The sequence below is a fragment of the Anomaloglossus baeobatrachus genome, chromosome 3, assembly GCF_048569485.1.
Source record: "Anomaloglossus baeobatrachus isolate aAnoBae1 chromosome 3, aAnoBae1.hap1, whole genome shotgun sequence".
In the NCBI taxonomy this organism is placed as follows: domain Eukaryota; kingdom Metazoa; phylum Chordata; class Amphibia; order Anura; family Aromobatidae; genus Anomaloglossus; species Anomaloglossus baeobatrachus.
In genome coordinates, this window is record NC_134355.1 from 39,642,770 (window position 1) to 39,670,371 (window position 27,602).

The 27,602-nt window shown below is 53.5% G+C and overlaps 1 protein-coding gene across 1 annotated transcript in view; it reads left to right on the plus strand.

The window, feature by feature from the left end:
- The window catches only part of LOC142295983 (spermatogenesis-associated protein 7 homolog), a 246,500-nt gene that overhangs the window by 126,321 nt on the left and 92,577 nt on the right, over positions 1–27,602 (plus strand). The window contains exon 4 of the mRNA XM_075339138.1: positions 16,274–16,395. Within this exon, the coding sequence (XP_075195253.1) occupies positions 16,274–16,395 (122 nt within the window). The remainder of the gene's footprint in view (positions 1–16,273; positions 16,396–27,602) is intronic.

The following is a 27,602-nucleotide window of genomic DNA, read 5'->3' on the forward strand; positions in this document are numbered from 1 at the left end:
CAAATATTGCATATTCACAAGGGTAGCAGGATTAAATGAACCCCCAAAATTTGTTGGGCAATTTCTACTGAGCACGTAGATACCTCATATGTGTCGAAAAACCACTGTTTGGGAGCACGGCAGGACTCGGAAGGGAAGGAGCGCCATTTGACTTTTTTGAACAGAAAATTAGCTGGAATCGTTAGCCGCACCATGTTGCGTTTGGAGAGCCCCTGAGGTGCCGAAACAGTGGAGCTCCCCCACATGTGACCCCATTTTGGAAACTAGACCCCTCATGGAATATATCTAGATGTTTATTGAGCACTTTGAGCCTCTGGGGGCTTCACAAAAGTTAATAGAATTGAGCCGTGAAAATAAAAAAAAAAAATTTACCACAAAATTCTTACTTCAACCAGGTAGCTTTTTTTTCACAAGGGTATCAGGAAAAATGGCACCATAAAATGTATTGTGCAATTTCTCCTGAGTACACAGACACCTCATATGTGGTGGAAATCAAATGTTTGGGCGCACAGCAGGGCTCGGAATGCAAGGAGCGTCATTTGACGTTTCAAACGCAAAATTGTCTGGGATAATTAGCGTATTCCATGCTGTGTTTGGAGACCCCCTGAGGTGCCAAAACAGTGGAGCTCCCCCACATGTGACCCCATTTTGGAAACTAGACCCCCATGGCATAGAAAAAAAAAACAGCGGCAGATGGGGGGGGGGCGGCAGATGGGGCGGCGGCAGATGGGGGGGCAGCGGCATATAAAGGGAGCATCTGTGATTGTGAGACGGCGGCTGGGATAGAGTGGGGGCGGATGGGAGAGGGCGCAGTGGATGCAGGAGCGGCAGAGGGGGGGAGGGGGGGATGGGTGGGATGGGGGGGAGTGGGAGGTGAGATTGGGGATAGTTACCCTACAGGATGGATCTAGGCAGCTGGATCACAGGAGATGAAGGAGACAGCAGATCGGGGAGGGTGAGAGGTGGGAGAGGGAGCGCAGCGCAGATCACGGAGGAGACACGTGAGCAGAGCACAGATCACGGGGGTGAGAGGTGAGGGAGAGCGGACAGCAGATCACGGGGGTGACAGGTGAGGGAGCACAGATCACGGGGGTGACAGGTGAGGGAGCACAGATCACGGGGGTGACAGGTGAGGGAGCACAGATCACGGGGTGACAGGTGAGGGAGCGCACATCACGGGGGTGACAGGTGAGGGAGCGCACATCACGGGGGTGACAGGTGAGGGAGCGCACATCACGGGGGTGACAGGTGAGGGAGCGCCATTCACGGGGGTGACAGGTGAGGGAGCGCACATCACGGGGGTGACAGGTGAGGGAGCGCACATCACGGGGGTGACAGGTGAGGGAGCGCACATCACGGGGGTGACAGGGGAAGGAGCGCACATCACGGGGGTGACAGGGGAAGGAGCGCACATCACGGGGGTGACAGGGGAGGGGGCGAGTAGCCGATCACGGGGGTGAGATGTGGGGGGGAACGGGCAGCACATCACGGAGGTGAGGGGGTGAGCAGCACATAACAAAGGAGAGGGGGCGCGCAGTATATAACGGAGGGGAGTGGACGGGCAGCACATAACGGAGAGGGGGCGCGCAGCACATGACGGAGGAGAGGGGGCGGTGCCGGGCAGCACATAACGGAGGAGAGGGGGTGGGGCCGGGCAGCACATAACGGAGAGGGGGCGGGGCCGGGCAGCACATAAAAGAGAGAGGGCGGGGCCGGGCAGCACATAATGGAGGAGGAAGCGGGCAGCCGATCTCGAGTGGAGGGGGCTGGCAGCACATCACGGAGGTAAGGGGACGAGCAGCCGATCACGAGGGAAAGGGGCCGGGCAGCAGATCGGGGGGAGCGGTGGCACTGTGGCAGATGGAGGGCGGCGGCGGCGGATCGGGAGGTGTGGGGGTGAGGGTGCGGGCAGCAGATACGAGGGGTGGGGGTGCGGGCAGCAGATCGGGTGGCAGATCGCGGAGGGCAGCGGCAGATCGGGAGGTGTGGGGGTGAGGGTGCGGGCAGCAGATACGAGGGGTGGGGGTGCGGGTGGCAGATCGCGGAGGGCAGTGGCGGCGGCGGATCGGGAGGCCGGTTTCATACAGTGCAATGGCAGCGCGGCAACTTCCGGGTCCCATGCTCCGGTCACATAACAGCATGGGACCGGATCTTGTCGCCCTGCCATTGCACTGTATACACTCACTGTGCTGGCGTGCTGCAGGGCCGACAAGTGAAGCTGATGGGGCGGTCACCGGCAACAGGTCAACTGTGATTGGGGAGAGCAGTCACAAGGCCGATCTCTCCAATCAGAGCTACTGGAGCTGGGGGAGGGTGATCCAGTGAGGTCACCCAGCTCCAGCCAATTGCCAGTGCTATAGCTGCACTGGCCAGGGCTGGATTTCAATGTTTCAGTCATTTTAAATGGCTGGAACATTACAGTGGCTGTGATTGGTTGAGCGGCGTTCGTCAGCCAATCACAGCCTCCGTAGGTTTGGGGAGGAGGCACCACCCCTCCTGAGGTCAGGTACAGGTCCACTCCTCCCCGAATCTGCGGTTTATGCTAACTTTTCGCAGTCACCGGAGGCTCCGGTGCCACGATTACGCCATGATGGAAAGATCCGTCCTTGGTCGTTAGGGCCCAGGGCACCATGACGGATCTTTCTGTCCATGGTCGTGAAGGGGTTAAGGAGGTGTTAGATGGCTGCCGGACACATAGTCGATGGGAGATATGTATCACAGAGGTGGTTATCCTCTGTGATGTAAGCCCAGATGTAAGCTCTAGTACAACTAGTGCTAAGAGAGTTATTAGATCTTGTTAGGGCCCGGTTTTACGAGTGGGTCTGACTGCTCACATACCCCACCCTTGGGAGTGGTACTGTCACGATTCCTCTGTGCAGAGCATCTTGCAGACTAGAAGATGCTCTGCTGCGTTTTCCTGTATTACAGACCTGGCAGTGACATGATTCCTCTGTGCAGAGCATCTTGCAGACTAGAAAATGATCTGCTGTGTTTTCCTGTATTACAGATCTGGCAGTCACATGATTCCTCTGTGCAGAGCATCTTGCAGACTAGAAGATGCTCTGCTGCGTTTTCCTGTATTACAGACCTGGCAGTGACATGATTCCTCTGTGCAGAGCATCTTGCAGACTAGAAGCTGCTCTGCTGCGTTTTTCCTGTAGTACCTACCTGGCAGTGACATGATTCCTCTGTGCAGAGCATCTTGCAGACTAGAAGATGCTCTGCTGTGTTTTCCTGGATTACAGACCTGGCAGTACCATGATTCCTCTGTGCAGAGCATCTTGCAGACTAGAAGATGCTCTGCTGCGTTTTTCCTGTATTATAGACCTGGCAGTGACATGATTCCCCTGTGCAGAGCATCTTGCAAACTAGAAGACGCTCTGCTTTGTTTTCCTGTATTACAGACCTGGCAGTGACATGATTCCTCTGTTCAGAGCATCTTGCAGACTAGAAGATGCTCTGCTTCATTGTCCTGGATTACAGACTTGGCAGTGACATGATTCCTCTATGCAGAGCATCTTGCCTTTGGAGATGCTCTGCTGTGCTTTCCTGAGTTACTGAGCTAGCAGCTTGATTGACAGCTCAGGATTCCATGATGTTGGTGATTACTCAGGTATTCCACCTTCCTGGTAAATGCTCTGTTTCATTACGGTGCATGCTCGCCCAGAACCTTTCCTGTCGTATTCTCTGGTTCTGCAGTTGTGCTGTTGGTTTGTGTCTCTGCTAGTGTTATGATCTTTGTGTTCTGACCCCGGACTGTTATTTGACTCCTCTCTGCCTGCTCCCTGTCCCTGACATATGGAGTCAGGACACGGGAGTGTCGGCATACGGTCTGCCCCAGGGATATATGAAGGACCATTCCTCCATCTGCATATAACACTGAACCACCAATTTCAGTGACTCTGTGAACAAGGCCATCAGAGCCGAAACGTTGTTTTTGGTCCCATAGCCCAATGTCGGTTGATTTTCACCTTCTATGTACACTATCCCCTTCAAGCAATTAATGAAAATTAGAACTGTTTTGCACCTTTGCATCAAAAAACGAGTGTGCAGTATTCTCTTTCTTCTAGTGAGTGGGTCAATAGCTAGCACATCGGTCTCAACCAGTGTGCACGCCATTTTTTTCTACTTTACGCTCCCTGTTCCTGTCGTGACCTCCTGCCTTTTGACCTCGGAACATTACCTGACCACGTCTCTGTTTTCTCCCTGAACTTATTACGTGCTTTCCTGGATTTCTGACCCTCGCATATTGACCTGACTACGCCTCTGTTTACTCCTTGTGCTCGTACGTGTCCTCCCGTTACCAGATCCCAGCTTTGATGACTACTCTTCTGTCCATATTTCCCATAAGTAGTGGCTAGCATCACAGGTACATAATACGAAATGGAGACCAGTAGCCTGAGAAGGTGTCTGTGTGTGGAGGTTGCTACACCTCTATTGGGACACCTGTGTAAAGATAACAAGTCTTATCCTGAGCGCATGACCCTGCAGCTAAACAGACTGTTTATATTCTATGTTTGAACCTTTATGCCAGAGAAAGGCTTTATTAAAGTTTTCTTGTAGAGCAATTTTTGATGACAGAAAATAAACCAACTGGACTTTTTAAATTAAATGGTTCTTGGGATACCTCAACCAGCACCCAAGTGAGTCAAAAACATTCCAGAGGCTACAAACAGACTGTATACATGGGCTGAAATGAGTACCGAGTAGTATAAATGTGTATATGTTTGTAAATGAAGGTAAAAATAAAGTGCCAGTGCTAAATTAATCCGTCGTATATCAACTACAAAATATCATGTTATTATAACCTAATCCAGGGAATATATTTAAATTATTATTATTAATAATAATAATAATAATATTTATTCATTTATATAGCGCAATTAATGCGCTATAACCACTGAGCCACCGTGCTGCTAATTGAAGCCTTATATATGCATCAAGTGTCTATGAACCTCACAATTATCAATTCAATGTCTGAACAGTGCAAATAAAACATGAGACACCCAATTATAAAGATAACAAGAACATGCATAGTAAAGAGCAATTGTTACCCATGTCTGATCTAAGTAGCATGTAAACCATTAGTCCGCTATGCCTTTCCATATTTACCTCCTGTACACCTTTTTGTGGTCCCCTTGTGTGCTTGTTCTTCGTATGCGTGAGTTTGTTTGTCCCCCCGTCTGTCTTGTTTGTCGTGGGGATTTTGTGAGTATTGTCTCGGTTCATCCCCTTGGTGGTGGGAGTTACACCACGGCCTGGACAGGAGTCAGGGAGATGCTGGGGGCCCAGACCTTACTACCTTCAAGTGTACCTCTGGGTTGAAAGAAAGCTCAGGGTACATTTAGTCCAAGTACCAGTGCACGGCTCCCCATCTAGTCATCCCCTTGTGTCCAGCGTGACAAGTCCTCTCTGTCTACCCAACCATGGCCACTGCAGACACAACGTAATGCTTAGTCCAATACAAGAACGCCCCTAATCTGCTCTAATCTGACTCATAGAATGGGATCCTGAGCAAAGACCACATTCTAGGTTGTCCATATGCCCTAATATATAGTATGGATGGCAGACAACCTCTTTAAAAATCTCAGTTTGAACTTTATGAGATTATACAGTGTGTCCACCCATATCCTGTCCACCGCCATTAACGTTAGAATGGCGGCAGCTATAGGCATAGATGTGGTGTTTAGGTATAGTAAAGTAGCCATGCGCTACGCTATGAAACCACCTATAGCGCCACCTGGTGGAAAACAATGGAGTTAGCATTTTTATCTCGAAAATGGAACGAGATAGAGAAAAAAAGTGAATTACAAAGTTGCAGGGCATCATCAATTCAATACGAATCGAAACCTTGCATACAGAAATGCTATGATATGAAACCCATGACCCCCCCCAAAACATTGAATGCTGGTCACGCATATGGCGCTCATTTAACTTTGATGCTCAAAGTGGCCCCCGTCAGCTGCAATGCATATCTGGCCTCTGCACAGCATACTGTATCTTGCTGCACGTTGTGCAATATGGTAGGTGACACGTTTGCACAATCCTCTGTGATATGTCGTCGTAGGTCCTGCAATGTTGGTGGAGGGGTCGCATACACCTGCTGCTTGATGTGACCTCACAGAAAGAAGTCCAATGGGGTCAGGTCAGGTGAGCGTGGAGGCCACTCCATGCAGCCACCATACCCAATGACTTGTAGGAAGGTCTCCATGAGCCATCGCTTCACGTCCGCAGCCTTGTGAGTTTTCCACGTTCTAATCATAGCATTTCTGTATGCAAGGTGTCGATTCGTATTGAATTGATGATGCCCTACAACTTTGTAACTCACTTTTTTTCTCTATCTCCTTCTGTTTTCAAGATAAAAATGCTAACTTCGTTGTTTTCCACCAGGTGGCGCTATAGGTGGTTTCATTGCATAGCGCATGGCTACTTTACTATACCTAGACACCACTTCTATGCCTATCGCTGCCGCCGTTCTCAAGGTAATGGCGGTGGACAGGATATGGGTGGAGACACTGTATAAGAACTATAAATACTCAGAAAATTATAAATGTTATTGTGATAATCCGCATATGGCTCATGATGATAAAAGGTAAAGACGGACGTTACAATGTGGATATCCTTGGCACAAACTAACCCCATTAATCATGAATCACGGTGTTACAACGAGCGGCTGTGGCTCGCGGAATATTATCCCTGACCACATTAAATCATAACAGAGACATTTCCTACATATATATTCACGAGTTCCTGAGCTCGAGTCAGTCTGGCTACAGATTTGTGGTCCCGCATTCTGAGATTTATGGTTTCCCATCATTATTCATCTATTCCAATATTAAGCACTAAATTCAGATCCAAGATGTAACACATTGTCTGTCAAAGCTGCGGGAGGGTTTATCTATCCTAGAAAACATACAGAATAATGTAAGAATAACTATAAAACTCGTCAGCAATTCCAAGCCCTTGGTTCTTTTTCCTTAGTCAAGTTTTGATAGGATCACTAGAGAGATAAGTTATCCAGTGCCAGGGCGGGCTGGCTCGGGGGGCAGGGGGGAATTTGCCCCCCGGGCCAGTCCACTGCAGACCAGAGGGGGCAGAACATGACACAATGATTTAAAGGGAATCTGTCAGCAGGTTTGTGCTACCTCATATGAGAGCAGCATGATGTAGGCAAAGAGATCCTGAATCCAACAATGTATCACTTAAGTTACTGGATGCAGCCGTTCTGACATAATCAGAATTTTTAGATTTAGCCATGTAGCAGAGCTGAGAGAGCTGCCCCCGCCCACACCAAGCTCTCAATAGAGATTGTACATTGACACTCAGGTGCCAATCAGAGGGAGGAGGGGGCGTGCCGGACTGCCTTGCGTGTGACATTGTTGTCCAGCAATGATAAGTCCTGCTGCTTAACCAAGCATTGCAAATAAAACACTGATTGGACCTTGACAAGACAGGCATCCCCGAATTCTCCGTGTTAACTCTTGCAGCATGATGTCTTCAGCTTACATAACAAAAACCTGCTGACAGATTCCCTTTAAAGATCACCAAAAAGAGAACCCCTGGGTCGTGTATCACTCCATTATCCATCAGTACTTTCAAAATATTGCTGGTATGCAACTTTTTGAAAATGTCTTGCAAAAGATTTCAAAAAGTTTTTCAGATAACTACTGTACGCCCCTTTTTTACACACTATAACTTTACATTTTTACTTCCATACCCTTCTTTCCAGCCGTTTTTTAAGTGGTTCTGTACATCGGGCTAAAGAGTGCTTTACACGCTGCGATATCGCTAGCGATTGCTAGCGATGTCGTGCGTGATTTCACCTGCCCCCGTCGTACATGCGACATGTGGTGATCGCTGCCGTAGTGCATATACCTGTTCAGCGACGTCACTGGAGACACTGAACAATCCCTCCTTCAAGGAAGAGGTGTGTTCGGCGTCACAGCGATGCCACAGCGGCGTCACTAAGCGGCTGCCCAATAGCAGAGGAGGGGTGGAGATGAGCGGCAGGAACATGCCGCCCACCTCCTTCCTTCCTCATTGCCGGTGGACGCAGGTAAGGAGACGTTCGTCGTTCCTGAGGTGTCACACACAACGATGTGTGATGCGGCAGGAGCGACGAACAACCAGCGACATGCACCACCACCGATATTTCGTAAAGGAGCAACGTCTCAACGATCAACAATTTTTGTCATTTTTGCGATCGTTGAGCGTCGTTCCTTGGTGTCACACGCTGCGATGTCGCTAACGGCTCCGGATGTGCGTCACGACAACCGTGACCACGACGATTTATCGTTAGAGATGTCGCGGCGTGTAAATGGCCCTTAAGTCTGATGACAAAGCCTCCTATCACACGCTCAAGAAACCTTCAATGAGAGGTTCCAACCAGAATGTTCACAAATTTTGATATGGCACCTGAGAGTTTTTGGTAACTCTTCAAAAGTTGGGCAATCTCCACTTTTTCCGACCGATAGCATCCAACTCATCTTGGCAGAGTTGTGGAATGGAAGCCATTTGCACTCCCACACAGATTTAACCCAAATTTTACAAATTCGTACTGTAAATGGCAAATTGGTGAAGATATTCAGCCCTATATGCTGAATGTATTTGTCTTTTCTGGTAACCCTTTGCCCTATGCTATCCCTATCCTTAGGGATACTCATGATGGTGGAGAGGCCTGAATCTCCTTCCTGGCCCTTCTCCTAACCAGTCCCGATCTGATTCCCCCTCCCTCTAGGGAGGGAGTGGACAAGGGTGTGATGAAGCCTCAGAGATAAAGACAGGCAAGAGAAAACCAAAACTCTGTCACACAAAGGTAAAGACAATAAGAGGTTCAGGAGGAAAAACGAGAGCAGGAAAGAAGCTACAAAACAACAGAGGTAAAGTTCTCAACCACTCGAAGCATTGAGCACAACTTTCACAAGAGAGTCTGGGACACCACACCTCACAGACCAACATAGAATAAACTATAGCTGGCATGGGTGGAAGGTTTCAACCAGCATAAATAGGATGGGGGCAGATGTGATAGACCTCCCTACAACATATGGCCAAAGGACTAAGCAGAATGATTCATTATTGCTAGAATGCATATGAATCAGCAAAGAGAAGGTCAACGCCCAAGTCTGTCTCTATTGACACAAGAGAAACCATAAGGCGGAGTATCAGTATTTGCAATCTGAACAGAGGACAACGTCACTATAACAGTCAGCAAAGTTTGTGCAAAACTACACGTGACAGTCACACAGGGTTTAGAGCTCCCTTAGGCACCAATGTTGTCTCTGACTGCTACACAGGGCCGGACGTCACCACCCGGTGCACCTGGGCAAGTACTGGAGCCCTGAAGAAACAGAAGGGCCCACTGTGTCGGGGACACCATCAACGCTGTTTGTCCGATGATGTCCCCAGCCCTTTATGTGGTACGGTGCCCACCGCCCAGGTAACTGGCTCCCCCTCGCCCCCGTGTGCTCTTTCCTCCCGTGCGCGGTCTCTCTGCAATATGTGATGAGTGCAGCGTCCTGACTGCTCCTGACTTAATACTAATGAGCTGGGAGCAGAGACAAGTGACACCACCTGACACCTGTGGTAAGTACTGATCTCCTGCATCGTTGGGACACAGCTCAGCAGTAAGGACGCTGTGCTCATCACACAGCACAGGAGGGAGAAAAGAGACTGCACAGGGGGAGAAGAGACCGCACAGGGGGAGAAGAGACCTCACAGGGGGAGAAGAAATTGCACAGAGGGAGAAGAGACTGCACAGAGGGAGAAGAGACCGCACAGGGGGAGATACTGCATAAGGGGAGAAGAGAGAGCATGGGGGAGAGACCGCACAGGAGGAGAAGGACGACAAGAGACCACAGGGGGAGAAGAAACCGCACAGAGGGAGAAGAGACCTCACAGGGGGAGAAGAAACGGCACAGAGGGAGAAGAGACTGCACAGGGGGAGGAGAGACCACATAGAGGGAGAGACTGCACAGCGGGAGAAGAGAGAGCACGGGTGAGAGACCGCACAGGGAGAGAAGAGAGAGTACGGGGAGAGACCACACAGGGGGACAAGAGCCCTCACAAGGGGAGAAGAGACTGCACAGATGGAGAGACCACACAGGGAGAGACCGCACAAGGGGACAAGGGACCGCACAGGGGGAGAAGAGAGAGCACAGGGGAGAGACCGCACAGGGGGAGAAGAGACTGCACAGGAAAAGAAAAGAGAGCACAGGGAGAGACCGCACAGGGGGAAAGACCGCACAGGGCGACAAGAGACCACACGGAGGAGAAGTGACCGCACAGGGGGAGAAGAAACCGCACAGATGGAGAGACCACACAGGGAGAGACCGCACAGGGGGACAAGAGACCGCACAGGGGGAGAAGAGAGAGCACAGGGTAGAGACCGCACAGGGGGAGAAAAAAGAGCACGAGGAGAGACCGCACAGGGGGAAAGACCGCACAGGGCGACAAGAGACCACACGGAGGAGAAGAGACCGAACAGGGGGATTAGAAACTGCACAGATGGAGAGACCACACAGGGAGAGAAGAGAGAGCACAGGGAGAGACCGCACAGGGGGACAAGAGACCGCATGGGGAGAAGAGTGAGCAAGAGGGAGAGACCACACAGGGGGACAAGAGACTGCACAGGGGGAGCAGAGAGAATATCGTGGAGAGACAGCACAGGGGGAGAAGAGAGCACAGGGGAGAGAGTGCATAAGGGGAGAAGAGAGAGCGCAAAGGGGGAGAGACAGCACACATGGGAGGATTATAGTTATGGGAATTGTATTATTTATTTTATATATATATATATATATATATATATATATATATATATATATATATATATATATATATATTTGTGAGGTAGCGTGGTCGGCTGCGCAGCAGAAGACACGGGATCCAGGCATTAAGGTTCACAGCACACGGTTTAATGTCCAAACAAAAGTCCACAACAATATACATGTGCCTCTCCAGCAGAGGACTCAGGGAGTTCTGTTCACTCCCTCACACCCGGCACACCTGCCCTCGTTCCTGTTTCCATTTAACCCTTCCTTCAGCCTGTAGGGAAACAGGATTAACCCTAGAGTGGATTTACTTTCTATCATGGAGTGAGCACAACCGGGGCGAGACATACCGGCCGTCATAGATAACCCCGGTCACAGTCTCACATACCCCCCCCTCAGTTCAAGCGTGCGGGGTTGAACTCCCGCCATCAAACACGGGCCGCGGGACAAGGCATCGGCGTTGCCCTGCAACCTACCGGCCCTATGTTCAACCGTAAACCGGAAGTTCTGCAGAGAAAGGAACCACCGGGTAACCCGGGCATTCCGTTCCTTGGCGGACCTCATCCAGACCAGTGGAGAGTGATCCGTCACCAAGCGAAACTGCCGTCCCAGCAGGTAATAGCGTAGGGACTCCAAGGCCCACTTGATCGCCAGGCACTCCTTCTCCACTACGCTATAATTCCGCTCGGGAGGGGTGAGCTTCCTACTTAAGAAGGTGACGGGGTGTTCCTCCCCCTGAACCACCTGAGACAGCACTGCCCCCAGGCCGACCTCAGAGGCATCCGTCTGTACTATGAACTCCTTCCGGAAATCAGGGTGTACAAGAACGGGCTGTCCGCACAGGACCCCCTTCAGGGCCCGGAAGGAGTCCTCGGCCTGCGGAGTCCAGCGCACCATGACGGACTTCTTGCCTTTGAGAAGTTCCGTCAAGGGGGCTGATAGTCCCGCAAAATCCTTTACAAACCTCCTGTAGTATCCCACGATACCCAGGAAGGCCCTAACCTGCTTCGTGGTCAGGGGTCTAGGCCACTTCTGGATCGCCTCAACCTTGTTAATTTGGGGCTTAATTACTCCTTGGCCTATCACGTAGCCCAAGTAGCGGGCTTCCGTGAGTCCCAATGCACATTTCTTGGGATTGGCTGTCAATCCGGCTGTTCGAAGCGCGTCCACCACCGCTTGTACCTGTTCCAAGTGGGTCTGCCACTCGGAGCTGTAAATAATGATGTCATCAAGGTACGCTGATGCATACGCCTGGTGGGGTTCCAGCACTAAGTCCATCAACCTCTGGAACGTGGCCGGAGCGCCATGTAACCCAAAAGGCAAGACAACATAGTGGAAGAGACCCTCTGGCGTAACAAAAGCGGTTTTCTCCTTGGCGGACTCCGTCAGTGGCACCTGCCAGTACCCCTTGGTCAGGTCAAGCGTGGTAAAATATCGCGCCTGTCCCAGCCTATCAATCAGCTCATCCACCCGGGGCATGGGGTAGAGATCGAACTTGGATATTTCGTTCAATCTCCTAAAGTCATTGCAGAACCTTAAGGAGCCATCGGGTTTTGGTATTAGGACAATCGGACTAGCCCATTCACTCCGGGATTTTTCGATGACTCCCAGGCGTAACATTGTCTTTACTTCCTCCGATATGGCTTGTTGTCGAGCCTCCGGTACCCGGTATGACTTCAGGGGTACCTTCAGGTGGGGCTCGGTGACAATATCATGTCGTATCAGACTGGTCCTACCGGGCAGCTCGGAGAAGACATCGGGGTTCTGCTGAACCAACCGTCTGGCCTCTCGCCTCTGAGTCTTGGTGAGGGCTTCTCCAATCCTTACTTCCGGTTCGTCCTCTCCGGAGGTCGCTGGAGCCGGATGTGAACGACCCGAAGAGGAGGGAGATGGGGAGAAAACAGCCATCAGGTTTTCCCGTTCCTGCCAAGGTTTTAATAGGTTGACATGGTATATTTGTTCAGGTTTCCGGCTACCGGGCTGCAACACTTTATAGTTAACCACCCCGACTCTTTCCTTTATCTCGTAGGGGCCTTGCCACTGAGCCAGGAATTTACTCTCCGCCGTGGGGATTAATACCAACACCCGATCCCCGCACGGTGGCTTGTCTATTGTAGCGGCCGCTTTGCGCGGCCTGAGCCTCCTGTAAATGCTCCTTCACAATTGGCATGACCGCGCTTATGCGGTTCTGCATACCCAAAATGTGTTCAATCACACTCTTATGGGGGGTGGGCTCTTGCTCCCATGTTTCCTTTGCCAGGTCCAACAATCCCCGGGGATGTCGCCCGTATAATAATTCAAAAGGCGAAAACCCCGTGGATGCCTGTGGCACCTCACGGATGGCAAACATCAAATAGGGAAGCATCATATCCCAGTCTTTCCCGTCTTTTGAAATCACCCTTTTTAGCATGGTTTTCAGGGTTTTATTGAAACGCTCGACTAAACCGTCCGTTTGAGGATGATACACAGACGTACGCAACTGCTTGATCTGGAGTAGCCGGCATAGCTCTTTGGTCACTTTAGACATGAATGGGGTCCCCTGATCCGTAAGGATCTCCTGGGGCAACCCCACCCGGCAGAACACAGCAAACAACTCCCGAGCTATAAGCTTTGCTGCAGTATGTCTGAGAGGTATCGCCTCGGGATACCGGGTGGCATAGTCAACGATCACTAGGATGTGTTGGTGCCCTCGAGCGGACTTTACGAGGGGCCCCACCAGATCCATCCCTATCCGTTCAAAAGGGACTTCTATAATGGGTAACGGTACCAACGGACTGCGAAAATGGGTCAGGGGTGCGGTAAGCTGACACTCCGGGCAGGTTTCGCAGAACCGTTTTACCTCCCCAAAGACCCCGGGCCAATAGAACCTTTGCAATATTCGCTCCTGCGTTTTCTTGACCCCTAGGTGGCCACTCATCAGGTGTTTATGAGCCAAGTCGAGGACCCGCCGGCGATACGGCTGGGGCACCACAAACTGTTCTACCCCCACGCCCCGTATTTCATCTACCCGGTAGAGTAAATCTTGCTTAAGAGCGAAATGGGGGTACCTTACCTGGGCACCGGGCAGCTGTGCCACCCCGTCAACTACTGTCACCCGACTCCGGGCATGTATTAACGTAGGGTCCTGGAGTTGGGCTGTCCCAAACGTATCCGGGGATGCCTCCAACTCCGGGATGGGTTCGACCGTCTCAGCCTCTCCTGCCAATACCTCTAGGGGCGACCTATCGGGTTCACATTCTGTCCCTATCATGGGGACCCCTACGGCAGGCGTCCCGGATTCAGGATTGTAGGGCTCAGGTCCCGGACTGACCAATATCTGAGGAGACTTAGGGGGTCCCTTCCATAAAGTCCAAAAATAGGGCAGATCCCTTCCTAGGATCACGTCATAAGGAAGAGTGTTAAGAAGTCCCACCTCATGTTGCACCTGACCGCAAGGTGCTGTGATGGTGACAATCCCCGTGGGATAGTCTCGGCGGTCCCCATGTATGCAAACCACCCCCACGGTACGTCCTGTGGCCATTACTTTAGCCCTCAAGGTGGATCGCACAAGGGTCACTAAGCTTCCGGAATCCAACAATCCTGTAACCGGACATCCATTAACCTGTATTTGGCACAAGTGGGGCTCCGTCTCTGGGGAGACCAGGTCAGCGGTACACACCACCTGAGCATACATTGAACCCCGCCGGGTAACCCCACAATCCATGGGCTCCGTGGTGAGTGGACACTGGGCTTCCATATGTCCCACCCGCTGGCATCGCCAACATCTAATGGGGACGGAAACCCCCTTGACGGGTTGTCGTTTAGGGTACAGACCCTTCCGGACCTCAGGAATGGCGGCCGCGGCCTCAGACGGGACGGTAGGGGACTCCTGCACCGTTGTCAGCGGTGGGTCCTTGGCCCTAGGCTTGGAGGGGCCGGACCGACGGGCGGTACGCAAAGTCTCAGTGTCCCGTATCAAGTCCTGCGTAGCCACATGCCGCTCTACCAGGGACACTAATTGGTCCAGGGTACTCGGGTCACCCTGTCCTACCCACCGTTGAACGGTGACGGGTAAAGTGCGCACAAAACGATCCACTACTACCCTTTCCACCATTTGCGCCGGGCTCAGAGTGTCAGGCTGCAACCACTTTTTTACAAGATGCAACAAGTCATAGGCCTGGGAGCGTACGGGTTTGGCTTCCTCATAGAACCACTGATTTACCCGCTGGGCCCGTACATAGGTATTCACCCCCAACCGAGCCAGTATTTCGGCTTTCAGGGTCACATAGTCAATGGCGTCCTCGGTACAGAGGTCCAGGTACGCTTTTTGGGGTTCCCCCGTCAGATAGGGCGACAATACCTCAGCCCACTGGGGGGTCGGCAGCTTTTCCCGCTCGGCCACCCGCTCAAACACCGCCAGGAACGCTTCCACATCATCCCCCGGGGTCATCTTTTGCAACGCTTGTCTCACCGCTTTCCGGATGCTGCCGTCGTCACCCGGTCCCGGGGTTGTTGCTGCCGGTCCGGCACGGATCGACTTGGCCAGGAGAACCATCTGTTCTTGATGTCTTTGTTCCTGCAATTGCAAGGCTTGCTGCTGACGTGCATTGGCCTGAACCAGCTGTTCTTGGTGCCTTTTGTCCTGCGCTTGCAAGGATTGCTGCTGACGTTCCAACGCCCGGAGCAGGTGTGCATTGGTCTGTTGCTGCTGTGCATTAGCCTCTTGTAGCTGTGCATTAGCCTGTTGTTGCTGTGCATTAGCCTGTTGTTGCTGTGCATTAGCTTGAGCCAGCTGCTGTAGTATGTCCTCCATGGCGTCACCGGGTTTGGGCTGTAGTATAGCCGCTCGAATCCAGGACATGTGCTACCGGGTCACCAGGGATGGATGCTACACCTCACCGGGCTGGCATGCCCGCCGATTCTCCACCATATGTGAGGTAGCGTGGTCGGCTGCGCAGCAGAAGACACGGGATCCAGGCATTAAGGTTCACAGCACACGGTTTAATGTCCAAACAAAAGTCCACAACAATATACATGTGCCTCTCCAGCAGAGAGCTCAGGGAGTTCTGTTCACTCCCTCACACCCGGCACACCTGCCCTCGTTCCTGTTTTCATTTAACCCTTCCTTCAGCCTGTAGGGAAACAGGATTAACCCTAGAGTGGATTTACTTTCTATCATGGAGTGAGCACAACCGGGGCGAGACATACCGGCCGTCATAGATAACCCCGGTCACAGTCTCACAATATATATATATATATATATATACAGCCCTGCAACCTCTATATTCTAATAATGAATCATGTTATGAGTTAAACGAGCCCACTAGGACTCTTTCGCCCAGGGCCCACGAAAAACTGGAGCCGGGCCTGCTGCTACCTCTACCTCTATAACGCTACTGCCCTTACAGTATATCCACATGACTATGGCATGAGATGAAAAATGTAGCGTTCGGATATTTGTATTAATGAGAAATCCCTGGAAGATAAAGTGTACAGGGTATAATCAGCTTTTCTCATTTGCTCTACAGACAGAGATCAGCAGAACAAAGAACGTCTTCTCCGAGCTGTTGAAAAATTCAAGAAGGAACTTCAGCCGATCTGTTCAACATCTCATCATCATTCCCAAAGCAATTTCCCAGAACAAGTCGGGGTTAGTATCAGCGTGCTACCCTCTCCGATTATCACTGATATCATTAGAGTTAATAACCTCTGTAATGACGGTAGATGAAGAGCTGTATGCAGAAGTATGCACTGAGAGAAACATTTTCTAGTCAAAATAGTGGTTGGCATTTTGAAATCAATTTCTGGAGTAAAAAGTATACAAAGTTTGCCCACGTCCTGGTCTACTTCTATGGGGTCTAGTCTAGTGTAGTGGGAGTTTTTGGAAAAATGCATCTCAATCCTGGTTTCCCACATCATACCTCTTTAGTAGCATTCTGTTTTAGTGATAGTGTGACGCCCTGGACCCCAGGGGTCACAGGTAATTACATCAGCCATATACACACACACCCCCGCCCCCTGTGAGGTCACACACATGTCACCCGATAGGGAGACCTGATGCCTCCCCCAGGGCAAGTAGAGCACACCCGGTGGGTGGAGTCAGGCAGAAAGACACGCCCACGGAGGAGACTACTGTCCTGGGGCAGGAAGTTCAAGCAGACAAAGTTTAGAGTTGACAGTGTCAGGAGGGGAAAAAAGAGAGAGACTGTCAGGGACCCGGGTAGGAGCCTGGGCCCCTTAGAGAGCATCAGACAGGCAGGCGGTGGTGGCCGTCTGCAGGAGTACCGGTACAGCAACCGGCGGAACCGTACGGACCAGGCCTGGCTTGTGGCCCGCCGGTACCGAATCGGGGAGTCAAACATGTACCGGAGCACCAAGAAGAAGGGTACTCAGACCCCGTCCTAGCTTAGAAGCCACTGAGTATAGGCGAATTGACTGATTGCTGGCTGGACCTCACGAGTTCATCAACACCCAAAGTCCCGAAAGAAGGCAAAAGCCCACCGAGTCCGGGTGAGCGCCACCGCCAAGGGCCAAACACCCGACGGGCCAGCGCCTGCGGGCAACCGAGGGCTCCTCCAGCAGCTCATTGACGGGGAGCGGGCTACCACTGCTTAGGCAGGGCGGCCGAAACACAAACATTCAGAGGTGCACGGGAAAAGGGGCCACCATCAACCCCACAGGGGACATCAGCAGCCGGCCACGGGGACCGACCACTACTGAACTTTGGTTTACCAGTGAATCAGTGTGAATTAATCGTGAGTACACAAGTGCAACCGGGCACGAGACACTACACCTCGGCACGGCGCCCTGCACCCCGACTACAACAACCACCAACTCTTACAGTCCCCCACCGGGCCCCGGGACACACCGCCCCTACCCACGGAGGGACTAACATCTTGGCTGCGGCCGCAACACCGATCCCGGACGAGCCCGCCATTACTTCAGCCACAGCGGTAGTGCTTCTCCCCTCACCACGACCCGTGGGTGGCGTCACGACCCATTACACGACCACCATCCTCCCACCGCCTTCTCCCCTTTCACAAGAGTGACGTGGCCCCCGGTCCGGAGGCGCTCGTGCCACCAACAACCCGAGCCCGGACCTCGAGCGGCTCGGCCCGAGCAAGCGAAGGAAGCGGCCGGGCCCCTCTCAGGATTCGGACAGTCCACTTACCTGTGGAAAGTGCGCCTTAGAAGTTTTCGTCAGCGGCGTCCTGCCGAAAAAGTTGAAGTCCCGCCATCTTGGCGCAAAAGTTTCCCGCTCGAGTCGTCTTCCCCGAGCAGTGAAGGCGTGAAGAGAGAAGCCCCGCCCCAGAAGGAGGAGTGTTAAGAGAAAACCAAGGGGGAGGCGGGCGAGAAGGCTGCCTGATGTAACTGAGAAGATAAAAAGGCAGGGACTCCAGGACCCTGCATCCGTTCCGTTCCTGGACCCACACTGTGAAGCATAGGGACTCCCGTCCCGCGTCCCTATACCCCGGAGCCCGCGCAAGGAACAGCAGCGTGGGTGAAGGCCCGGACGGAGGAGATGTGTCGCCGCCTCCAGCACCAGGTAAGCTTCCTGGTGGAGCACTGGGCGGCGGAGATGGGGGAGATAGTGGCTGCTGTGCGGGCCCATGAGAGGATGACGGTGTTGGCAGGGTGGGGAGGCGACCCATGTCCCTGTGCCCTTGAGGGGTCGGCCATCGCGGCTGAGGGGCCCGGTCTGCTGTTGCCCGCCATACCGCCTCCTCCATTGCCCGCAACAGTGGTTGCTGCTCCTCCGCCCATATCCCCACCCCCAGCATCGGTGGTGGAGTACGTCCCGGGCGTTCACGGGAAGCTACTGGAGGAGGCAGGCCTGGACCTGCAATGGAACGAGGCCGCGCAGAGCCCGTTGCCGGAGGAGACTCGTTACCGGACGGCACCTGAGCCGGAGGCGATGCCGAGTGCCCCGGAAGTGGCCTTGCCCAGAGGTACCCAGGCTCCAGCAACCCGCCTGGCCAAGAAAGGTCCGAAGGTGAAACAAACCGCTCCAGGGTCACGGGCCTCGGCTGAGGTTCCACGGGGAGGCAGCTGCAGGGCAGCAGAGTCGGCCGCGACACAGCGGCGCTCCCCTCCGAGGGTGTCGATAGTGGTCGACATGGGAGAGTGCCGGCTGGGCCAGACCCCCACTGAAGCAGACCCCGGGTATGTAAACCCACCATACTGGGAGCGGCAGCCCAGCCAGTTGAGCCGGAAGATTGCGGCCCGTGAAAGGAAGAGAGAAGAGGTGTTAGTCCGTACCATCGAGGGGAAGGAGCACCTAAGGAGCGCCGGCTACTGGGTACGGGGCCCCACCCACCAGGGCCAGGTCCGGCGCTTCAACCAGGACAAGGGCTGGGGATTCTTGTACGACCCCGGTCTGGAAGTGGAGGTGTTCTTATCCCGGCGGGATGTAAACAGCCATCTCCCGTTCGGGCACCCGGACCGTGACCTCCTACCCGGCGACTTGGTGCACTACACCCGGCACCGAGGGGAGAGGGGCTAGTTTGCCCTAGATGTCCGGAGTGGCAGACAGCCCCCTCCTCCACCGTACACCCCCGAAGTGGAGGTTGAGGAAGAGGAACCTCCCGCTGAGTAAGTGGAAATCCGTTGCAGCTGAAAAGGACCCGTCCCCGTTGGGACTTGTGTGTTGTTAAAACCCTGTTGCGTGAGTGACTACTCATGGACAAGGCCGTGGACTAGCCGGCCACCCAAAAACTTTTGGGCTTGTAAATATTGCCCTACCCTGCCGCCTTTATCATGCCTTCCCGTTCCGTTGGCCTCCGGAGAGGCAGATTGGAGGTATGACCCGCAGCAGAGCAGGCTGGGGTCCGGTCACCACCGGGACCGGTGACCATCCTCCGCAGAGCCCTATAACAACTGCCAGGTGCCCTGCACTGTATCCGTTCCCGCCTGGGCGACCTGCCATGTTCCTGTTTCCGGACTGGGGAAAAGGGGTGCTGCCTATTTCTTAGGGGCAGCATCAAGGCTAGGTTGATTGGGTGGGAAAGGCGGAAGAACATGGACCCGTTCCCGTTAAATAAAGTTTGAAACGTTAAAGTAAAATGCCTCCAGTTAAGGGAAGACCTTCAGTAACCATAGTTTGTACAAATGTTATTATAATTGTAAGTGTTTTTCCCGTTTTTCTTTCCCGTTTTACAGTTTGAAAAATAAACCGGAGTTGGTCGGGCAGCCCACGGACGGTCTGCATTAAACCAAGGGGGTATGTGACGCCCTGGACCCCAGGGGTCACAGGTAATTACATCAGCCATATACACACACACACCCCCTGTGAGGTCACACACGTCACCCGATAGGGAGACCTGATGCCTCCCCCAGGGCACGTAGAGCACACCAGGTGGGCGGAGTCAGGCAGAAAGACACGCCTACCGAGGAGATTACTGTCCTGGGGCAGGAAGTTCAAGCAGACAAAGTTTAGAGTTGACAGTGTCAGGAGGGGAAAAAAGAGAGAGACTGTCAGGGACCCGGGTAGGAGCCTGGGCCCCTTAGAGAACGTCAGGCAGGTAGGCGGTGGTGGTCGTCTGCAGGAGTACCGGTACAGCAACCGGCGGAACCGTACGGACTGGGCCTGGGTTGTGGCCCGCCGGTCCCGAATCGGGGAGTCAAACGTGTACCGGAGCACCAAGAAGAAGGGTACTCAGACCCCGTCCTAGCTTAGAAGCCACTGAGTATAGGCGAATTGACTGATTGCTGACAGGGAGGCCGAAACGCAAACATCCAGAGGTAGAGGGGAGCCAGCACGATCTGAAAATGGCATGCATCATATAAAAAGTGCAAATTCACAGATTTATTCCAACTGTACTGTAATATAAATGAGATTTTTAGCAAATAATTGATCAATTCTTTGAGCCACCCCTGCCAACGTCACGGCAAATCTCAATAGGGGGGTCCTACTCTATATTCTGTATTTCATGTGCCATGCGGCCTCCTAGATAAAGTTAAAAGCAGAACCATAATGGAGCACACATACCTGTAACCTGTATATATAACCGCTTCTATGTTGCAAAAGAGGCAATTGTGGATAGAGGCCAGCCCAGGTCCCAGCATGTGGAGCAAGCTCTACACATACCAGGACTATATCAGAACTGACCCTCCCAGTGCCAGACAGCAACCATTGATAAAGGCGGACCAGATCCAAGTATGGTGCTTAATTAGCAATGCCTGTGGAAAGGGTGAGGCAACTGACTGTGTACAGCCACCAACAGGAGGAATATATTGCAAACCAAGATCAGGCGTGCACAGCATGGTGGTGACCAGCCACCAGACATTTGTAGCATAACTACAACCAAACAGAGAGAGAGGGGAGCCAGCACGATCTGAAAATGGCATGCATCATATAAAAAGTGCAAATTCACAGATTTATTCCAACTGTACTGTAATATAAATGAGATTTTTAGCAAATAATTGATCAATTCTTTGAGGCACCCCTGCCAACGTCACGGCAAATCTCAATAGGGGGGTCCTACTCTATATTCTGTATTTCATGTGCCATGCGGCCTCCTAGATAAACGAGTTCATCCACACCCAAAGTCCCGAAAGAAGGCAAAAGCCCACCGAGTCCGGGTGAGCGCCACCGCCAAGGGCCTAACACCCGACGGGCCAGCGCCTGCGGGCAACCGAGGCTCCTCCGGCAGCTCATTGACGGGGATCGGGCTACCACTGCTTAGGCAGGGCGGCCGAAACACAAACATTCACGGGAATGTGCAGGTGCACGGGAAAAGGGGCCACCATCAACCCCACAGGGAACATCAGCAGCCGGCCGTGGGGACCGACCACTACCGAACTCTGGTTTACCAGTTACTCAGTGTGAATTAATCGTGAGTGCAGCAGTGCCATCCAGGCACGACACACTACACCGCGGCACGGCGCCCTGCACCCCGACTACAACAACCACCAACTCTTAAAGTCCCCCACCGGGCCCCGGGACACACCGCCCCTACCCACGGAGGGGCTAACATCTCGGCTGCGGCCGCAACACCGATCCCGGAAGAGCCCGCCATTACTTCAGCCGCAGCGGTGGTGCTTCTCATGACCCGTGGGTGGCGTCACGACCTGTTACACGACCACCATCCTCCCACCGCCAACTCTCCTTTAACAAGAGTGACGTGGCCCACGGTCCGGAGGCGCTCGCGCCACTGAAAACCCGAGCCCGGACCTCGAGCGGCTTGGCCCGAGCAAGCGGAGGAAGCGGCCGGGCCCCTCTCAGGGCGGTACAATGGTGCAGGAGAATCCAGATTGTGGTCCATTTTTGGCACTCAGTGACTATCGGGGTTGGGCCAGGTATAAGGGAACACCCAGCAAGCACTGGGTAAATAGGGAACATGATATAATGGTTGACCCTTGCGCTAGTGAGAGGAGAGCAGGGTCACCTCCTATACTCACCTGAGGCTGATCCCTGCACTCCCTAACGCCCCTCTGTGGTTTGCCCCCCCCTTCATCGCTGATCACATGCCTAAACCCTTGTTTGCCCTGACCTCACCCTGGCTATTGAAAAGGCCAGTGAGAGGACTAGTCTCACCACTGCAATCATACTACTGTTATACTTGCCTGGGGGAGTGAACTGGATGGGCCGCCGAGTCTTCACTACTGCCATCAGAAGGATCACTACTGCCCCAGCAGCTGGCACCACAGACACAACACAGTTTCTGGTAGAAATGACAGCAGTAAATAGCAATATACAAAGAAGTCCAAAGTAATATAGTTTAGGTAGCTGGACCAATCACAGAGCCAATGATAAATTCAGACATAAAACGTAACTTTTACTATTCCATTCATAAAATGAACTATCTATATATATAATTGCCTTATTCTGTCTGTCTGTCTGTCTGTCTGTCTGTCTGTCTGTCTGTCATGCTCCAAAATTGTGTCCTTACGGTGACACAAAGCTGATTGGCCACTGGGCTCGCCATGGCCCCGCCCCCCCACACGGATTGGCCGCTCGCCCAGGCTGCGCCCCCACACGGATTGGCCAGCCGCTCGCCCAGGCTCCGCCCCCCCACAGATTGGCCTCTCGCCCCGGCACCCTGCAGGCATTGGCAATTCGGCCACGCCACGCCCCGCCCCCCTCACGCAATGCACGCTAGCTCTGGCCCCGCCCCCTCCCTCCCCCCGCGCATTCCCCGAACTGACACGGCTGTCACGGAGGTGAGTACTGTACTCCCCCCCCCCGGCCCCCGCTCGCACGGGAGTGGTGTGGATACGTTGGTAACCATGCTCGCATGGTTACAAGCGCATCAAGGTCCTGCTGCGGCGGAAGATCCACCCGCACACACATAACAGCACACACACAAACATACACACACATCAGATCACACTCACTCTCACACACACCTCACACACACCTCACACACACCTCACATCGCATCCACACACTCACAGCATCCGGCGATATCGCTTGCTTCTCGGCCTCGATACTGTGCTGTTGTGACCTTCCAGGACCTGACGGAGGATCACATGGCCAGAGGCATGTGGTATCTCCGGATGTTGTGAGTGTGAGCGCGTATGTGCGATATCGTCAGTGTCTGTGTGTGTGAGTGGATGCGATCGGGTGTGTGTGAGTGGATGCGATCGGGTGTGTGTGAGTGGATGCGATCGGGTGTGTGTGAGTGGATGCGATCGGGTGTGTGTGAGTGGATGCGATCGGGTGTGTGTGAGTGGATGCGATCGGGTGTGTGTGAGTGGATGCGATCGGGTGTGTGAGTGTCGGCAGAGGAGCACGGCGTGCTGGAGGAGGCTGGGAGCAGAGAGGCTGATCATGGGGAAGGCTGGGAGGGGGAGGCTGATGCTGGGGGAGACTGGGAGGGGAAGGCTGATGCTGAAGGAGGCTGGGAGGGGGAGGCTGGGAGGAAGGAGGCTGGGAGGAGAGAGGCTGATCCTGGGGAAGGCTGGGAAGGGGAGGCTGATGCTGAGGGAGGCTGGAAGGAGAGAGGCTGATGCTGGAGGAGGCTGAAAGGAGAGAGGCTGAGGCTGGGAGGAGAGAGGCTGATGCTGGGGAAGGCTGATGCTGAGGGAGGCTGGGAGGGGAAAGCTGATGCTGGGGAAGGCTGGGAGGACGGAGGCTGGGAGGAGAGAGGCTGATCCTGGGGAAGGCTGGGAGAGGGAGGCTGATGCTGGGGGAGGCTGGAAGGAGAGAGGCTGATGCTGGGGGAGGCTGGAAGAAGAGAGGCTGATGCTGGGGGAGGCTGATGCTGGGGGAGGCTGGGAGGAGAGAGGCTGATGCTGGGGAAGGCTGGGAGGAGAGAGGCTGATGCTGGGGACAGAGAGGAGAGGCTGATGCTGGGAGGAGAGAGGCTGATGCTGGGATGAGAGAGGCTGATGCTGGGAGGAGAGAGGCTGATGCTGGGGGAGGCTGGGAGGGGGAGGCTGATGCTGGGGGAGGCTGGGACAAGGGAGGCTGATGCTGGTGGAGGCTGATGCTTGGGGAGGCTGATGCTGGGGGAGGCTGGAAGGAGAGAGGCTGATGCTGGTGGAGGCTGATGCTTAGGGAGGCTGATGCTGGGGGAGACTGGGAGGGGAAGGCTGATGCTGAGGGAGGCTGGGAGGGGGAGGCTGGGAGGAAGGAGGCTGGGAGGAGAGAGGCTGATCCTGGGGAAGGCTGGGAACGGGAGGCTGATGCTGAGGGAGGCTGGAAGGAGAGGGGCTGATGCTGGGGGAGGCTGGAAGGAGAGAGGCTGATGCTGGTGGAGGCTGATGCTTGGGGAGGCTGATGCTGGGGGAGACTGGGAGCGGAAGGCTGATGCTGAGGGAGGCTGGGAGGGGGAGGCTGGGAGGAAGGAGGCTGGGAGGAGAGAGGCTGATCCTAGGGAAGGCTGGGAAGGGGAGGCTGATGCTGAGGGAGGCTGGAAGAAGAGAGGCTGATGCTGGGGGAGGCTGGAAGGAGAGAGGCTGAGGCTGGGGAAGGCTGGGAGGACGGAGGCTGGGAGGAGAGAGGCTGATCCTGGGGAAGGCTGGGAGAGGGAGGCTGATGCTGGAGGAGGCTGGAAGGAGAGAGGCTGATGCTGGCGGAGGCTGATGCTGGGGGAGGCTGGAAGGAGAGAGGCTGATGCTGGTGGAGGCTGATGCTTGGGGAGGCTGGGAGAGGGAGGCTGATGCTGAGGGAGGCTGGGAGGAGGGAGGCTGGGAGAGGTAGGCTGAGAGAAGAGAGGCTGATGCTGGGGGAGGCTGATGCTGAGGGAGGCTGGGAGAGGGAGGCTGATGCTGGGGGAGGGTGGGAGGAGGGAGGCTGGGAGGAGAGAGGCTGATGCTGGGGAAGGCTGGGAGGAGAGAGGCTGATGCTGGGGACAGAGAGGAGAGGCTGATGCTGGGAGGAGAGAGGCTGATGCTAGGATGAGAGAGGCTGATGCTAGGATGAGAGAGGCTGATGCTGGGAGGAGAGAGGCTGATGCTGGGAGGAGAGAGGCTGATGCTGGGGCAGAGAAGCTGATGCTGGGGGCAGAGAGGCTGATGCTGGTGCAGCATGGGGGATGGAGCACGATGGGGGGGTGCGCAGCATCGGGGATGGAGCACGATGGGGAGTGCGGAGTATGGCGGATGGAGCACGTTTGGGAGTGCGCAGCATGGCGGATGGAGCACGTTTGGGAGTGCGCAGCATGGCGGATGGAGCACGTTTGGGAGTGCGCAGCATGGGAGATGGAGCACGATGGGGGGTGCGCAGCATAGGGGATGGAGCACGATGGGGAGTGCGCTGCATGGGGGATGGAGCACGATGGGGAGTGCGGAGTATGGCGGATGGAGCACGTTTGGGAGTGCGCAGCATGGCGGATGGAGCACGTTTGGGAGTGCGCAGCATGGCGGATGGAGCACGTTTGGGAGTGCGCAGCATGGGAGATGGAGCACGATGGGGGGTGCGCAGCATAGGGGATGGAGCACGATGGGGAGTGCGCTGCATGGGGGATGGAGCACGATGGGGAGTGCGCAGCATGGCGGATGGAGCACGTTTGGGAGTGCGCAGCATGGCGGATGGAGCACGTTTGGGAGTGCGCAGCATGGGAGATGGAGCACGATGGGGGGTGCGCAGCATAGGGGATGGAGCACGATGGGGAGTGCGCTGCATGGGGGATGGAGCACGATGGGGAGTGCGCTGCATGGGGGATGGAGCACGTTTGGGAGTGCGCACCTCCCCCCAACACACACACACACACGCGCGCGCGCACTGCACAACACACCACACACCACACACACACACACACTGGGAACCACAAACAACTGCCCTACACAGACACCCACACACACAGACAACGCTGCATACACACAACACCCAACACACAAACACCGCGGCACACACAAATATACGCACATACCGCACAACACACACATTGCACAAAACATACCTCCCCCCAAAACACACCACACACACACAAACCGCGCAACACACACACACAACGCTACAGACACACAGCGCTCCACAAACAACGCAACACACATACAACACCGCTCTCACCCCCCGTCACACCCAGACAACACCCAGAACATGTACAGCCCCTACACAAACACTTGGTAACTACACACAACAACATCTATATATATATATATATATATATATATATATATATATATAACAAAAATCATACATGAACTACACAATACGTAAATTCTAGAATACCCGATGCGTAGAATCGGGCCACCTTCTAGTAGTTCATAAAGGAGTTAAAACCAAGGTTCACAATCGTCACAAAAATTGGACGATCTACCGGACCAAAATGTAGGGATATTAAGATCCTACACAAAACGGACTGCCTCAGCTGGTTTGCACCCGAATGTATAGTTCTACCAGCACAGCTGGTTAACACACAGATGTACAGTTGTGCCAGCATACGTACCCTATCCAGCTGAGGTATATACACACATTATTTATCACAATAGGAACCCCAATCATGGGAAACTCTCTCTGTGTGTATTAAACGGCAGGTTATATAGAGGATTTAGAAATAAAGATATTCCTCTCTAATAAGGAATGGTCTTACCATATCTCAGAGTTTTTGGCAGGCATATAATTATCGGTTACCAGCTCAATCACGGGGGGCTGTTTCTCAGCACATCAGATCCCATATAGCCGGATAACCTCAGTCAGGCAATTCTCAACGGTTCCCACTCCCAACGTTTCAACATGGATCATCAGGGGAGTCCAAGTGGGATATCAGCAGTGGACGTCACTTAAGCATCGCTTTTTGTATGACCCTCCACAGATGCCCGATTCACTACAATATCAATAAGCACATGTCAGAAAAACACCCAGGGAACTGCCTATCAGGCCGCATTCGTAAAAGCCCCATGGTTGTATTAACTCACCGCATCTAGACGCATATCGAACCTGATTCAAGCTTGCTGCGCTTAGCATCTGGAGTGACGCTCCAAATATAGCACGGCGCATGCGCAGATTCGTTGGAATAGTGACGCGTACTCCCAGAATGCCTCCGGGCCGGAAGTTACGCATCATCTCAGGCAGCGTCGCTTAGGAGACATCACCGTCCTTACCCGATGTCCTCACATCCGGGTGAGTGGAACGCAAACAGATCCATTGAATGAATACTCATGTTTGCGCTACCTAGCAACCTCAGTATTTTACTATCACGGCTGCATTTATAATTATATGGCATTAGGCACAAGTCCACATAAAAATGCCGGTATATATTTACTGTCACAGGCCAGGTTAGTAATATGAAAAAAATTAATAAAACCACACTAGGTTGGTGCAGCCAAATTGATGTAAACAAACAACAAAAAACAACAAAAAACAGAAAGTGCAGCAGGGGGATAAAGTTAGTTGTAGAATAAACACCGGCCCACTCCACAACACTTACAGAAGCCATAGGTCAATTGAAAAATCAGTCAGTTAAAAGT